Consider the following 13101-nt stretch of genomic DNA (forward strand, 5'->3'; position numbering starts at 1 on the left):
GATTTTACATATTCTGAACATACGTAATTTTGTTCAGCGATATTGCTTGAATTTTTTTTAGCACCTTTAAAATATGCCAATGCGAGATCCCTTTTTCATAAGCTTACTTTACTATAGGCCCTAACCTTTGAATAAGTTATTATTTTTGCGATGCTTGGATTATATTAACCTTTATTTTGGGTTTATCAACCATAGCTATAGTCAAAAAGAATACATCTAACGTTTCGGAGCGTCTCATTAACTTATTTCCATCTCAAATAAACTATTACTTTAGTTGCTTATAACGTTGTAGTTTTTTATTGTTTAGCTTTATATTGAACACGAATGCTTGCAACATTTTGGAACTCTTAAGGGACTCTATTTACATATTATTGACTATGGTATACGCAACGGTTAAGATTCGCCATTCTTACTGCGTAGAAGTCATTACCGTGACTTAGAATACTTTTTAGGACGTGCATATTTGTCAGTTGACAATATAACATTCCGTGTTGTCTCACATGGAAGGCAGACTTGTGCCAATTCTACATCACTATAGTTAAGCCTTGTGACCGTCTAATATATCACTCCTGGAAGATGTCCTGATATGGACTTAAGCCAAAGACAACACTGCGCATTAAAGTCTAGATTGAAGAAGGAAAAATCTACAGAGTCGTATGGTTATTTGCAAATAATCTTTATTACATTTCGAATATCTTAAGCATGTTATGTTAAGGGATTTCTCGATATGATACTTTTGTATTTTTTTTTTTTTTTTTTTTTTTTTTTTTTGTAAGGGATCAATAATAAAACCTGAAACTTTGAAGGTCTTCTGTCAGCTCTTAGTTGAGACGGTTAGAAAGTTCAACATGACATGTGAACACTATAGAATAAAAATAAATCTCTTTTAAATTATGGTTTCTGAAGTTGAAGAATCGTCATCATTTTGTAAAAAGGTTTAGCAAAGATTCAATTATAAGACGTAGGTATGATAAATTTATTGCAGTTTGTTAAATTAACTTAGTACAATATAATTAAGTTATAGCTGAGAGTATTCCATTAATATAAGGTTGCTTTAAACCTAAGGCAGAAATAACCAAAAACGTATCCTATAATTCGTAAATTATACTCCAAAATTTGTGTATCTTAAAGAATTACAGGAAGTGTAAGAACAATATTTTAGGAGCCGAAAAAGATTTCAAGTAAGTAATAAGTGTTCCGATGTAAAATACATACTTACTTACAAATGACTTTTAAGGAAACCGCAGGTTCATTGCCGCTCTTACATAAGCCCGCCATCGGTCGCTATTCTGTGCAAGATTAATCCAGTCTCTATCATCATATCCACCTCCCTCAAATTCATTTTAATATCATCCTCCCATCTACGTCTCAGCCTTCCCAAAGGTATTTTTCTTGTTACGAATCCATACAGCAGACAGGGTTTGGAATTGAACGGGTTACATCAGTTTCTTCTCTATGCGGATGACGTGAATATGTTAGGAGAAAATCTACAAACGATTAGGGAAAACACGGAAATTTTACTTGAAGCAAGTAAAGCGATAGGTTTGGAAGTAAATCCCGAAAATGTTAATAATTCCTGTAATATTTGTAGTAGGTCTATATAAGGTTGTTAAGTTACGGGTTTTCTTCTACTAACTTAGGCCTACTTCAGTTTCGGCTTTGAAGAAGTTCTTTACTTCAAAAGGGACGTTCAACAAAGATTTATATATTTCATTGGATAAACATTATAGAGTTACCTTAGAGATAAATACACTAATAATAATAATAATAATAATAATAATAATAATAATAATAATAATAATAATCACAACAACATCTTTCACGTTCTTATTTCTATAACTTTTCTACCTTCATTCACCTAAGGATATAACACCGTAATCTACATAGATAGAAGGAGTCTCATGTCATATGGTCAGCATGACGCAAGACCGCAGTTTAAGGCAATACAGCGCACGCCTCAAACACTTATCCTTTATGCTACAGATATAAATCTCTGCTTCGCGGGAGTCAAACCCTGAAGCGCTCAGTTTTCTAACCGGAAATGCTACATCGAAGGCTATATCTTAGACACAGTATAGAATATAAATGTAATTCTACGATGCCTGTACAATATTCCAACCGTTAAATTAACTTGATGTCCCATCAAAACTGGAACTTCCGACATCCTAAAATGAGTTACAGCGTAGTGCATACGAAGATAATTAATAACGTAATGCTTGTTATTCGAAGAATATTTACTCTTGAGATGAAGTTGCTCGTTCCTGTGGTTGCTAGGGGTGACCACATCTTACCAGAATCTGTCGTAGCTTCGTAAACCATCTTGTCATAGTTTTGAGGTGACTTTTTAACAATTGCTTAGAGTTAACTTATGTGATAAAATTTTTCTCGCAGTAGTTCAATCTCTGACGGTTTTACACGGTTTCATACCGAACGGATCCTATGATAATTGTGGTACAGAAAGCGGCTGAAAGGTAAGTTTTCTCCGAACACATCCATGCCCATTAAAATTACCATTCCAAAATGTCCTAACATCGCCAGTAAATTACGTAATAGCGTCTGAACTGCTCTTGAAGATTAAAAAGGAACGTAAACAGAAATTGATCAAATTTCTCATATTTTTCTAAGAGAATAGAACCAGCAATTATGTGTGATTTAATGGCATAATGCTTTTACTACTTAGACTTCGCCAGTTCTGAGAACACATCACTAGAACAGTGTTTCGATTCCCGGCAAATATTGTGATTTCGAGGAAGCCCTTTCTTTCTCCAAGTAGCTACTTTCACTGCCAACATTATTCTATCATTTCTAATCGTACTATAGATTCATTTCTCTTAATAGACTTATTATTTAAAATATAATTGCAGTAAAGAACCACAATTGTTACATTTGTCTATCGACGATTTCAATATATTAGACGCAATTGATTTTTAACAAATGTTTTGCTATAAAATAACCGCTGTATTAAGTTATGTCGGAGAAAAATAAAAAGTCTGTATATTATTGGATAATGAAATAAGTATGTATTTATATTAACATAAGTTTTAATAGTTATCACGATTGGTTTAAACATGCACTAAAACTAGACGTGCAAGTTTGAACAATTAATTACTGAGATTTGCGATGAATTAATTATATTAACATAATTTCCCCATAAGGAAATAAATATATTATAGGCTCTATATCAACACGTAAATATATGCCTAAAATGATTTTTTTTTCATTTTGACAAGGAATTTAGAAATCTAATTATTGCTGGAAAATAAAATAAGTACCATGTAATTTATACTGACATAAAATCAGCATAAGAAACTAAATATTATGTAGGCCTATTAACACGTAAATATATGCTAAAATAAAATATTTTTCATTTCGAGAAGGAATTTAGAATTTACTATAGGCCTAAGCTTGCATGTAGAAAAATATCAACTATTAAGTAAATTACATGAACCAGAAGTTGTGCATTATGAGAACAAAGAAATTCAGTAGATTAGAGATTATGCCATATGTTATTAGTATTACCTTTTTTTAAGCCAAAGTAGGCCTATGTTCGAAATGATCGCCTGCAACTTGTCAACAAATTCCAACTCAATAATCGCATGATTCCGGAACACATTGAAGAGTTCCCCCCCCCCCCGTATTCAGATATGATTCTTTCTTTCATATCTTAAATGTCTCTTGGACCCATCTGATAACAGACTTCAAATGATCCCAAAGAAAGAAATCTAGATAGAGGTATGAACATATTTTACCTTAAATATCTAATAGGCTATTAGTGTCTTTATGATTTCATACCCTTCGATCTATTGAATTCTTTTAGGCCCATCCCTATGTATACTACTTCTGGTTAGCTATGTAGTTACCTTATATTAATTTCAACTTAAATTTTTGTAATCCATTATTTCTTGAAGTAATATAAAATAAGCGATAGTTGGACACCCCTGTATCCAATCATATAATTCTGATCGTGCTTAAGTTCGGTTAGTAGTACGTGTGATTGACGGAATAATAATTATCATGAGTATGTTGTTATAGTCATGCAATTATTCAAATATACATGAAGACAATTTGACAGTAGCAGCTTGCAAATATAGCCTCTAAGTGCAGTAAATATTCAAATCCTATTTTTATGGTATAGTATACAATTAATTTTTTCTTAGTATTATTAAATCTAGATGTGTAAGTGTGTTTCTCTATCAATTATACGTGCTACGTAAAAAATAACAAACGTGATTGTCATACTGCATCCTTCTCCCTTCCAGTTGTATCCATTCCATATAAAGAATAAACGTCTTTGGCTAATAAAATTAATTATCATCGTCAAACGTTCAGGAATCATTCTGTTCTCTCTCAATGAAATTGGTTTTTCCCATCATGTTTTGGGCGTCATTGTCTTCTTTGTTGGTATTCTCAGACTATTTCCTGTACTTTGGTATTTCGAATTTGTGGAAATAGGCCCTTCATTTACTACCATAGTTCTAAATTAAATTGGCCACACTTCATATTTAATTGTCTCGTGTCTTTATTTGAACTCTATACTTCTAATCTACGGTATTCTTAGAAACTACCTTTCTGCAGCTGAATTTCTTCTTAGTCTTCTTTCGAAACTAAATTTTCGCAACCATTAAGTTGGAATGCTCCCACAAACTTCTCTAAATATAAGTCTATATAACTTACATATTTTTATACAGCCGAAACATCTTCATGAAATGTAACAATCCCTACTTCATAAATAATTAGAACAATTAATTTGTTGATTTGCATCTAAGTATAGTAATTATATTCAATACTAACAAATGCCGTCATCTTAGGTTTCTTTGTAGATATCGACAGCCCAGTTCAAAAGGGAAACAACTCGAAATTTAAATTTTTGAGAAACCTGAATTTTAAAGCTCCATATTGCTGTGAGAAATCCAATTAAAACACTGTAATTTGAATCTTATAGTATAATATAATATATAAAACTTCATTAACAGAAATTGGAGTAATTTAAACGATCCTTTGATTTTTCACAGCAACTTGAAGTTTTAAAATGAAGGTTTCGCAAAACTTTAAATTTTGAATTGTTTCCCTTTTGAACTAGGCCGTCGAGAGGCTATATCCATTAAAATTTATAGACTTATGTAATCGAGGAGTAACGAGGAAGACAAGTTTGGGATAGCAACTACAAACGGAAATAAACTGACATGAGAGGGCAAGAAGAAGCAAAAAGAATATACTGGTGGTCTTAGAAAAGGGGGTTTAGAAGAACTGAAGTGATGTGTTAGACTGGTAATAAATTAATATCGGTACCAATATAAGTTTATGTTAAGTGCTATTGCGGAATAAGTGTTCAAAAGTGTATTAAATTATGGAAAAGTGAGTTAATTCGTGTTGTGGTGTGATAAAAGTGCTTGAAAGAAAACTTGGACCTGGACGAAAAATATGAAGGAGGTGACTATAAAAAATAATTTATGCTGTTTACTAAGATATCTATAATAATGTTTTCGCTAAGATGTAATTAATATACAGTAATTGGATACTAATGTGAATGGTGTGTTATGGTGTGACCGAATATAGAACTATGAAGGTACATCATAACTTGTAAACTTACTGATGTGGATGATATTAAATATCATATCATATATATCAAAAACTGATAGGCCTATGTCTAACAACAGACAAATTGTGTAAATTAGGAAGTAATGTTCAGTATTGTGGCAATTTTGTTAGTCTTGATGATGAAGAAACATAATGGTTACTAATTATATAAAATTAAATTAATAACATTTTCAATACTTACTCTGGCCGAGATGTACCCTCTTCATCCAGGGGTAGATCTGTGGAGGGTTGCTCGTAGTGGCCCCTCCTCCTTGTTTACTGTTGTTGTTAGTTGATCCCGTCGTGCTAGAAGTTGACGAAGTCGACGACGCTGGCGAAGAGGAACTTTGGGAAACGGCCGAAGAAGCAGTCGTCGATCCTGTAGTCTGTTGTTGACCCGTAGCAGACGGTGACGTCGCCGAAGAGCCTCCCGCACCCCTTACTGCAGACCCTGAAGTGGTGTTCGCGCTAGATGCTGCAGCAGGCGATGTCACTGTAGATTTGCCTCCGGATGCTGTGCTACTTGAACTCTGCTGAGCCGTGGCTATAGGCGGGCTACTTCTTGGAGGTCCTCCTCCCGTGGTACTAAGATCTTGGGGTGAACTCACCCCTGTCGTCGATGTAGAGTCCGCGTATTTACAGCTGCTGTTACTTGCCACAGAATTATTGTTGAGAAGAGCCCCGCCAGGTGTTGTGACGACCCCTAAAGGAGGGGTCACAGCACCGGGACTCGCATTGCTAGCGGTGTGGTGGTGAGTGTGCTGTAGATGTGACACAGTTGCACCACCCCCGAGCCTCTGAGGATGCGATGAGTGTAACTGGGTGTAATCCACCATTCCGGCCGCAGTAGCCCCGTTCTGCATGTGTTGAGACGTTGATACGTTGCTGGCGGCGTAGGGATGTTGAGGGTAGTGTTGGGCGTGATGACCGGAAACTTGCTGGGGCGAGTAGCAGGTGGGTGGGTACGAAGCCGTGGCCCCTGCATTGGGGTTGTAATAGTCTGCAGCTTGTCCTTGACCGGAAGCGGGGTGTTGGGCACTTACAGGAGAGGCACCCGCCCTCTGGGCTTGTCCCTGATTAGCGTAGCAAGACGCTAAAGAATTCACAAACTGGTAAGAACTCATTGTGTCACACGTGGTTGTATCCCAGGCGTTTGCGGGAACTTCTTCCGATTTCCAAATCGTCCCCTTTAGCTTTTATATGCCGGAAAAAAAAGAAGCAAAAATTATTAGACTATATTCACTAAATTTTGTTTTCAACACTCAGAAAATCAAACTTTAAGCCACAATAAAATATAGTGTAGGAACTATTTATGTACTGGGATACAATGTTTGTGAGGTGAGATTATTTAACCTGTGACAACACAACACACACACACAAGTATCTATAAGTCCTAACGTAATAGCTTATAAGATTTGTTGACAAAACAAAATCGTGTCTCCTAATATATAACTCAAGTTCAGGCCCCGCAATCATTTAATGGAGAGCCGTCTGTTAAATTCGCAGTGTCGTACATCTTCACTATAAATCACCGCTACGCGTGAAGTCTATCTTCATATAAAGTTGTCATTAATAGGCGTTAAAGTACGTCTTAAAGAGTCGCTTTTATAAGTATTTATTTCAATAAAAACAAACACACGCAGTATTCAGTCGCCTCTTTCTTCAGCGCAGCACGACCACGTGGCCCGTAAAGATGTCTTCTTCTTCTTCTAGTTTATGAGCCGCAATTACTGTCAAGTGGTTGTGGTATAAATTGCAGTAATACTCTTTACTGATGACGGTCATGTTTATGATAGGTCTGTTGTATATATATCTTTTAAAAAGGGGGATTGTTTGAAGAGGAGGAACTACCGGGCAATTTCAGCCAACCACTAGCCCGTAAGGTTAGAACAAGCACTGTGCCTCTATCCTTGCCCGGATCACGTGTTTTATATGATGACAACTGGAAGAGAAGAGCACTACTGAAAAAGTTTCCGAGGGAGAGAGCGAGAGAGAGAAGAGCGACAGAGACAGACGATATCTGTCTCTCTTTTTGCCTTTGCTCTATACTTTGCAACCAAGAACGTCTTGCTAACGTCCACTTCTTGAACGATGATTTGCTATTGCCTACAATCGCTTTACAATATTAATATTCTCACTTCGGCATAATGTAACTTACGTATTGTGAAATGTTCACCACTACTGACCACAAGTGGTTGAGACCACACGTGGGAGAATATTACAAAAGAGTATATACACTGTCACGTTGTCCCTCTTCGGCAAACCACCCTCAAATAAAAATACTATTAAAAATGTAATTGTTATTACTGTTGGGGGTGTTAGTTTCCCAGCATGAGTACCACGACGTCGATGACACGCGCCCTTGTCTATCACACCAGATCTTCCCGGTAGCGTCGCTGTTGACTTGGATAGCACCGGCAATTGTTTGACGATATCATAGTAACCAGCACCAGTTTCACCGTTTTGGTTGAGAACTCAACCACCAATCCCCGTGGTCCGTCAAACTTTGATTGGGTACTTGCACTAGGATTCTTCAACCCTGTTGTCGATGTGAGAGAGAACGGAGAACGTTAGAAAGAGACAGAGGTGCAAAAAAGAGAGGGTGGGGAGAAGGGAGGAGAACAGAGAGAGAGATGGAGGGTTAATGGAGAGAGAATTTCAGTAAGGGAGGTGTGAGTGGGGAGGGGGGATACAGGAGGAGGTTTCAGGTTAAAAAGTCTTCAACTCTGTATGTGTCTTGATCCTCTCTGGTTTGTATATTGGGAGTAACTATATAAACGTGTTGCGCATGCGTATTAAACTATAGAATGTGTGTGTTTTTATACTAAGGGGGTATTTCAAAATGTGGAGGGGAAAGGGTTGACGAGATGATTACAAGAGGTGGGGGGATTTTAAGAGTTTTTTTTTATTTTAGAACTATGGGTTAGAACGCCGTGTTTTCGGAACACTTCTCTTCACCAATGTGCGGAAATTGAAAATTTTAGTGTGATCGTTTAGCTTTTTTGTGTATATCCTGTTTTAACCACAAAAAGAAAAGTATTAATAATACAAAAAGTACAGAAATAACTCTTTTTCCTAAGTGAATGAGTTTCCAGTGCCGTGAAAGAGTGAGAAAGCGAGCAGGGGTGGGGGAAAAAAGCTCAAGAGGTGAGTTAAAATTTATGGACTTGTTTATAGACCTTAATGATTTCGTTGACTTGGTTCTAATAACAACGATAATAGTAAGATGTATTTTGATTACTCTACAACAGATAGACCAATTATTGTCTTCAACGCGTTTCAAGTGGACTTTAAAATAAGTTAATTAACAGTTGTTCTTCTTCTGTTTCGCCCGCGTTATGACGTCAGAGGGGGAGAGAAGTAGCTTTAATGCTACTGGGATTAACAAAGGCTTTAGGACTGTCCACTGTTTTATGTATGTGAGAGGTGAAAAGCGCCCTGACTGTATTTTGTTCCATTCACTGGATTACAACACTGATTATAAGCATGACAACTGGGGCGTAGCGCCCGTAACGAGTTAAAACCACCGCGAAAATTGTTTTATTTAAACGGAAACTCATATATTGAAATAACTACTTCAAAAGTTGATGTAATAAAATTAACTAAATTCAAAACGGTAATTAACACCTATTAAAGCAACCTATACTTTTTTTTTTAGAAAATGTAGGCGTAATACAGAGGCATATGTGAGATGTTAAATGATTATATTGAAATAGATTAGTTCCAATATAATTTCGTATTAAAATTATGTCTTTATATGGACATATTTTTCTTACAGACGGAAAATTTTATTGAGGAAATCACTTCCTATAAGAAGTTGGCTCTTCCCCTATATTTAATAAATCGAAATATTTCTCGCACGCGTATCAATGAAATTGTTCAATTCGCGTAAATAAATCTAATTCTTTTTTTGAATAAAAAGACTTGAATACAACTAATGAAAATATCTTGTATTTAAACAAACAATTTATAGATTAATTTTGCTTTGATTTATTCTTCTCTCTTTCTATATTATGAACGTGTCACAATTTTTATAATTTCGGAAATAAAAACACACACACTCCCTTTCAAATAAACTGCCACTCGGACAAAATGAAAAAAAAAATAGTTCTCTCACTTCAACAAATATTAATTAGATAATAAACTCCTACTTAATCAATTCTTGCTGCGTATAACTCATTTTCACCCGTTTTGCGTACGTTTTTATCCTCCGTTCTTTTCTTTAACTCACACACACGGATAATATTTGACAACACACGATTGCTTATGGTTATTCACATGTGCACACGTATGCTAATATTTTACACAGAAATTCTAAACACGTGACGAATGTAAGTGTTGTTGCACTTTCCGGTTGCTATGGTGTCCCTCGTTTCAGCACGACGGTCCGTAAGTCACTGAACACAGACAGACCAAGCGAACCTATAGCTTGCTAGTCACTTTTAGGTCGTTGCGAAGTAACACTGGCGTATCTACAAACACTGCCGCTGTCAATCTTCTTGAAGTAAAAGTAGACCGAACATCCCGTACGCTAACATTTAAATGATTGCGGTTGGGGTTAATAGGGTTGGATAATGAGGGTGAAGGGTGAAAGATACAAGGGATTTTACTATATCACTTCTCACTATAACGCTCATAAAGTTACAGAAATAAAAATAATAAAAAAGAAAGAAAATAATGTTTATTCTCTACATATTAAATCAGTTTTGTATAAAATTTAATTAACTGTGTGTTGAAACAAAATATATTATTTTAAGAAATGTAATTACTTTAAATAAATATATTACTTTATTTAAGGTTTGAAAATAGTTAAATATTGGTTTGGATTTTGTAGGGTATATGTTTTGTAAATATATTTAAAAAATTGTATAACTTGTGTTGAAAAGACTTAGTTAAAAATCATTTCTATAAACAAAATGATTAATTTTTTTCACTGGAATTTATAATTTGGAAATCGTAGAGGATTTATGAATACTAAACCGGAAGTGGGGAATTATTTTTTATTATTGCTAATATATCATGTCAGTGGCTATTTAAAAAAAAATATATATTACCTTCAAATACTCCATATTGCACTAAATACGTTTCTTCGCAATACAATAAATCCAAAGTAAGTTTTTGAGTGCGTAAATTGTCGGTACTACATAAACCCTAACTTAAATGAAAACACTTCCACCGCAGAATACGTGTTAATTTGAAATAAATAGAAGGACCATTATCCGCGGCCTCGATCAGTTGCTTATTATTTTCAATTCGCGTGCGCGCCGAGATATACCGTCCGTCTGTCCGTCTCCGGCCGTCCGACTGACCGATGGATGCGTTATAACTAGTTTTATGATTCCCTTCTCCGTCAGTCGCGAACGGTCTTGGTAGTTGTGGTAGTTCGTAGCCTCCTCTCTGTTAGTTATGTCATAATCTGTTTGGTCTCCCTCTTGCTCTAAACTGTATATTATAGTATTACAAGTCTTATAATTCCGGGCCCCTATCTCTTCTTTTAGTGGCCAATATTACAGTGCCTCTGCTGGATGATGATTCCCTCCCCTAAAACGTCGGCCTTGTCGTAGTTCAAACATTTGCTCGCCAGATGGTGTAACCATCGTACTTGAGCTTTTTCCTCTTTATCGTCTTTCTCTGTCGCTCCTAACCTCACTCGTTCCTCGTCACTCTCGCACAGTTTCGTGTTAGTCTCTCTTTGTTGTTAAACTTTTTCTTCTTTTTCCCCCCGTATTTCGTGCATAGCCGGCGCACGCTTTTCTCTTCCTATCTCTCTCTCGGTGTCCCCTTCTACTTTGGAGCACACCCCCCCGGCTCCACACCCCTCTTTCGCCTCTTTCCAAACCAACGTCACACAACAGCCGAGTCTGGGCTGGGTTTTCAGATGAGTAGATCTTTGCCTACCGAACACACGTTGCGATGGTGCTTCTCCCGAAACCAACCCCACCATGTGACTGACATTCGGGGAGGGGTTGCTTACTTGCACGGGGGTGGAATCTACCCCCTCCCCTCTCTTAGCCAGAGAGATGTTGTGCAGATATGCGAAGGTTTTCTTTGACCGCTAACGTTGGAATTGACATTGCCAGTGACCCAGGTCAAGTGTGAAGGAGGGAGAACAGTTGGGATATTTGGCGGTTTTTAGGGATCTGTTAGATTATTTCTTGTGAGATTTTCCCTCGTCCGTTGATGTTGAATACTTCAACACGCCCCAATGCGTGCCACTATTCCAGGAACGGTCTGCACGAAAACAAAGAGTCTATTTTGTACAATTTCTACACCAGAGTTCGTCTACCAGGACAGGATATTTCAAACCTGATCACAGCTAAACCTTTTGAAAATGAAATGAAGTTACGTAATTGCTTACATGTCAAAGAATTTACGTTACGTTCATTTAACGTACCGGTATATAGCCTAACGTGAATAAAGTATAATCACAGTCTACTATATACAGTTACGAAGCTCAATACGTAATAAATATGCATCCATAGATAGTTGCTAACCACTAGGATCGCTGATATCGCCTCATTATAGACAATGCGAAATAGTACCGGTACAGTTTATTGTTTCTAGCACCCTCACAACTCAAGCTTCGTGATTGTATATAATTACTAGACTGTGGTAAAATACTGCACTTTCTTCTAAATTTCTTCTTCATGCTTTTTTTTTTCTTGGTCTTTCTACGGAGATCGTTAACGCAAGTCTATATTTAGGCGTCTTTATCCGATAGTCCTGGAAAAACAAATTGTAGGACTCTGGTGATATGAGTTTGATACTACGTGGATATTCATTTAAAACATTACTGAATACAGATCTAATTTCTGGAAATATTCTTTATATAGCCTACAGGCTATTATAGTAGGTACTATTAAATTTTATAATTTAAGTTATTGCGTATGATGTAGAATCTAGTAAATTTCATATTGTACTTTGACAGGTAAAATTGAATTTTTATTGATGGACCTATGACAACTACAATAGTCCACCAGCGTAGGCCTATAAGCTTCATATAGGCAAAGCTAGTATCACAAAGATTTCAAATTCAAGCAAAGGGTTTGCGTAATAATTTTATTTTGAAAATGTGTAACTTATCCCACTTCTTCCATAGTGTACCTAAAGCTATTAATTTACACTTCGTTATTTAAATTTTCCAATACCGTACATGCAAAACACAGAGTGTGATATAGGGAAATGAATTTCTAATTTCATCTAACTTATCTTCTGTTAACACTACGACGTTAGTTACTCTTTCTCGTTCCAAATGTAGGCCTATTTGTTACCTTTTGTTTTAAGCTTATTTTCATGGTCAGGTTTTTTTTTTTTACCTATTAGTAAACGAAATGGGACAGAGATGCTTCAAGAAGTAGGCCTAATGTATATTAAGGTTTTGTAATAAATGTGATTTATTTGTGACAGTAAATTTATCGTGAACTTTCGCCAAAAATAGGCTCTTTCTGCGAAAAATATTAATTTCTGCGATAAAAACGATAAATGACATTTCAAAAATTAATTCAAAGAAATATAGTAAGCTAT

At 36.0% G+C, this 13101-nt stretch overlaps 1 protein-coding gene across 2 annotated transcripts in view; it reads right to left on the reverse strand.

Moving 5' to 3' along the window:
- Scr (Sex combs reduced) overlaps positions 1–11132 on the reverse strand; it is a 242275-nt gene extending 231143 nt beyond the window's left edge. The window contains exons 1-2 of one of the 2 annotated variants that reach the window (XM_069818698.1): positions 10632–11132; positions 5780–6770 (exon numbers count right to left, since the gene is read on the reverse strand). In XM_069818698.1, the coding sequence (XP_069674799.1) occupies positions 5780–6770; positions 10632–10646 (1006 nt within the window). In that variant the 5' untranslated portion in view covers positions 10647–11132. Of the gene's footprint in view, positions 1–5779; positions 8117–9728; positions 10158–10631 lie in introns of those variants that run through there. The other variant, XM_069818699.1, reaches the window with a different exon arrangement.
- Positions 11133–13101: the final 1969 nt, after the last annotated feature.

Source organism: Periplaneta americana, chromosome 2 (assembly GCF_040183065.1).
Source record: "Periplaneta americana isolate PAMFEO1 chromosome 2, P.americana_PAMFEO1_priV1, whole genome shotgun sequence".
In the NCBI taxonomy this organism is placed as follows: Eukaryota; Metazoa; Arthropoda; class Insecta; order Blattodea; family Blattidae; genus Periplaneta; species Periplaneta americana.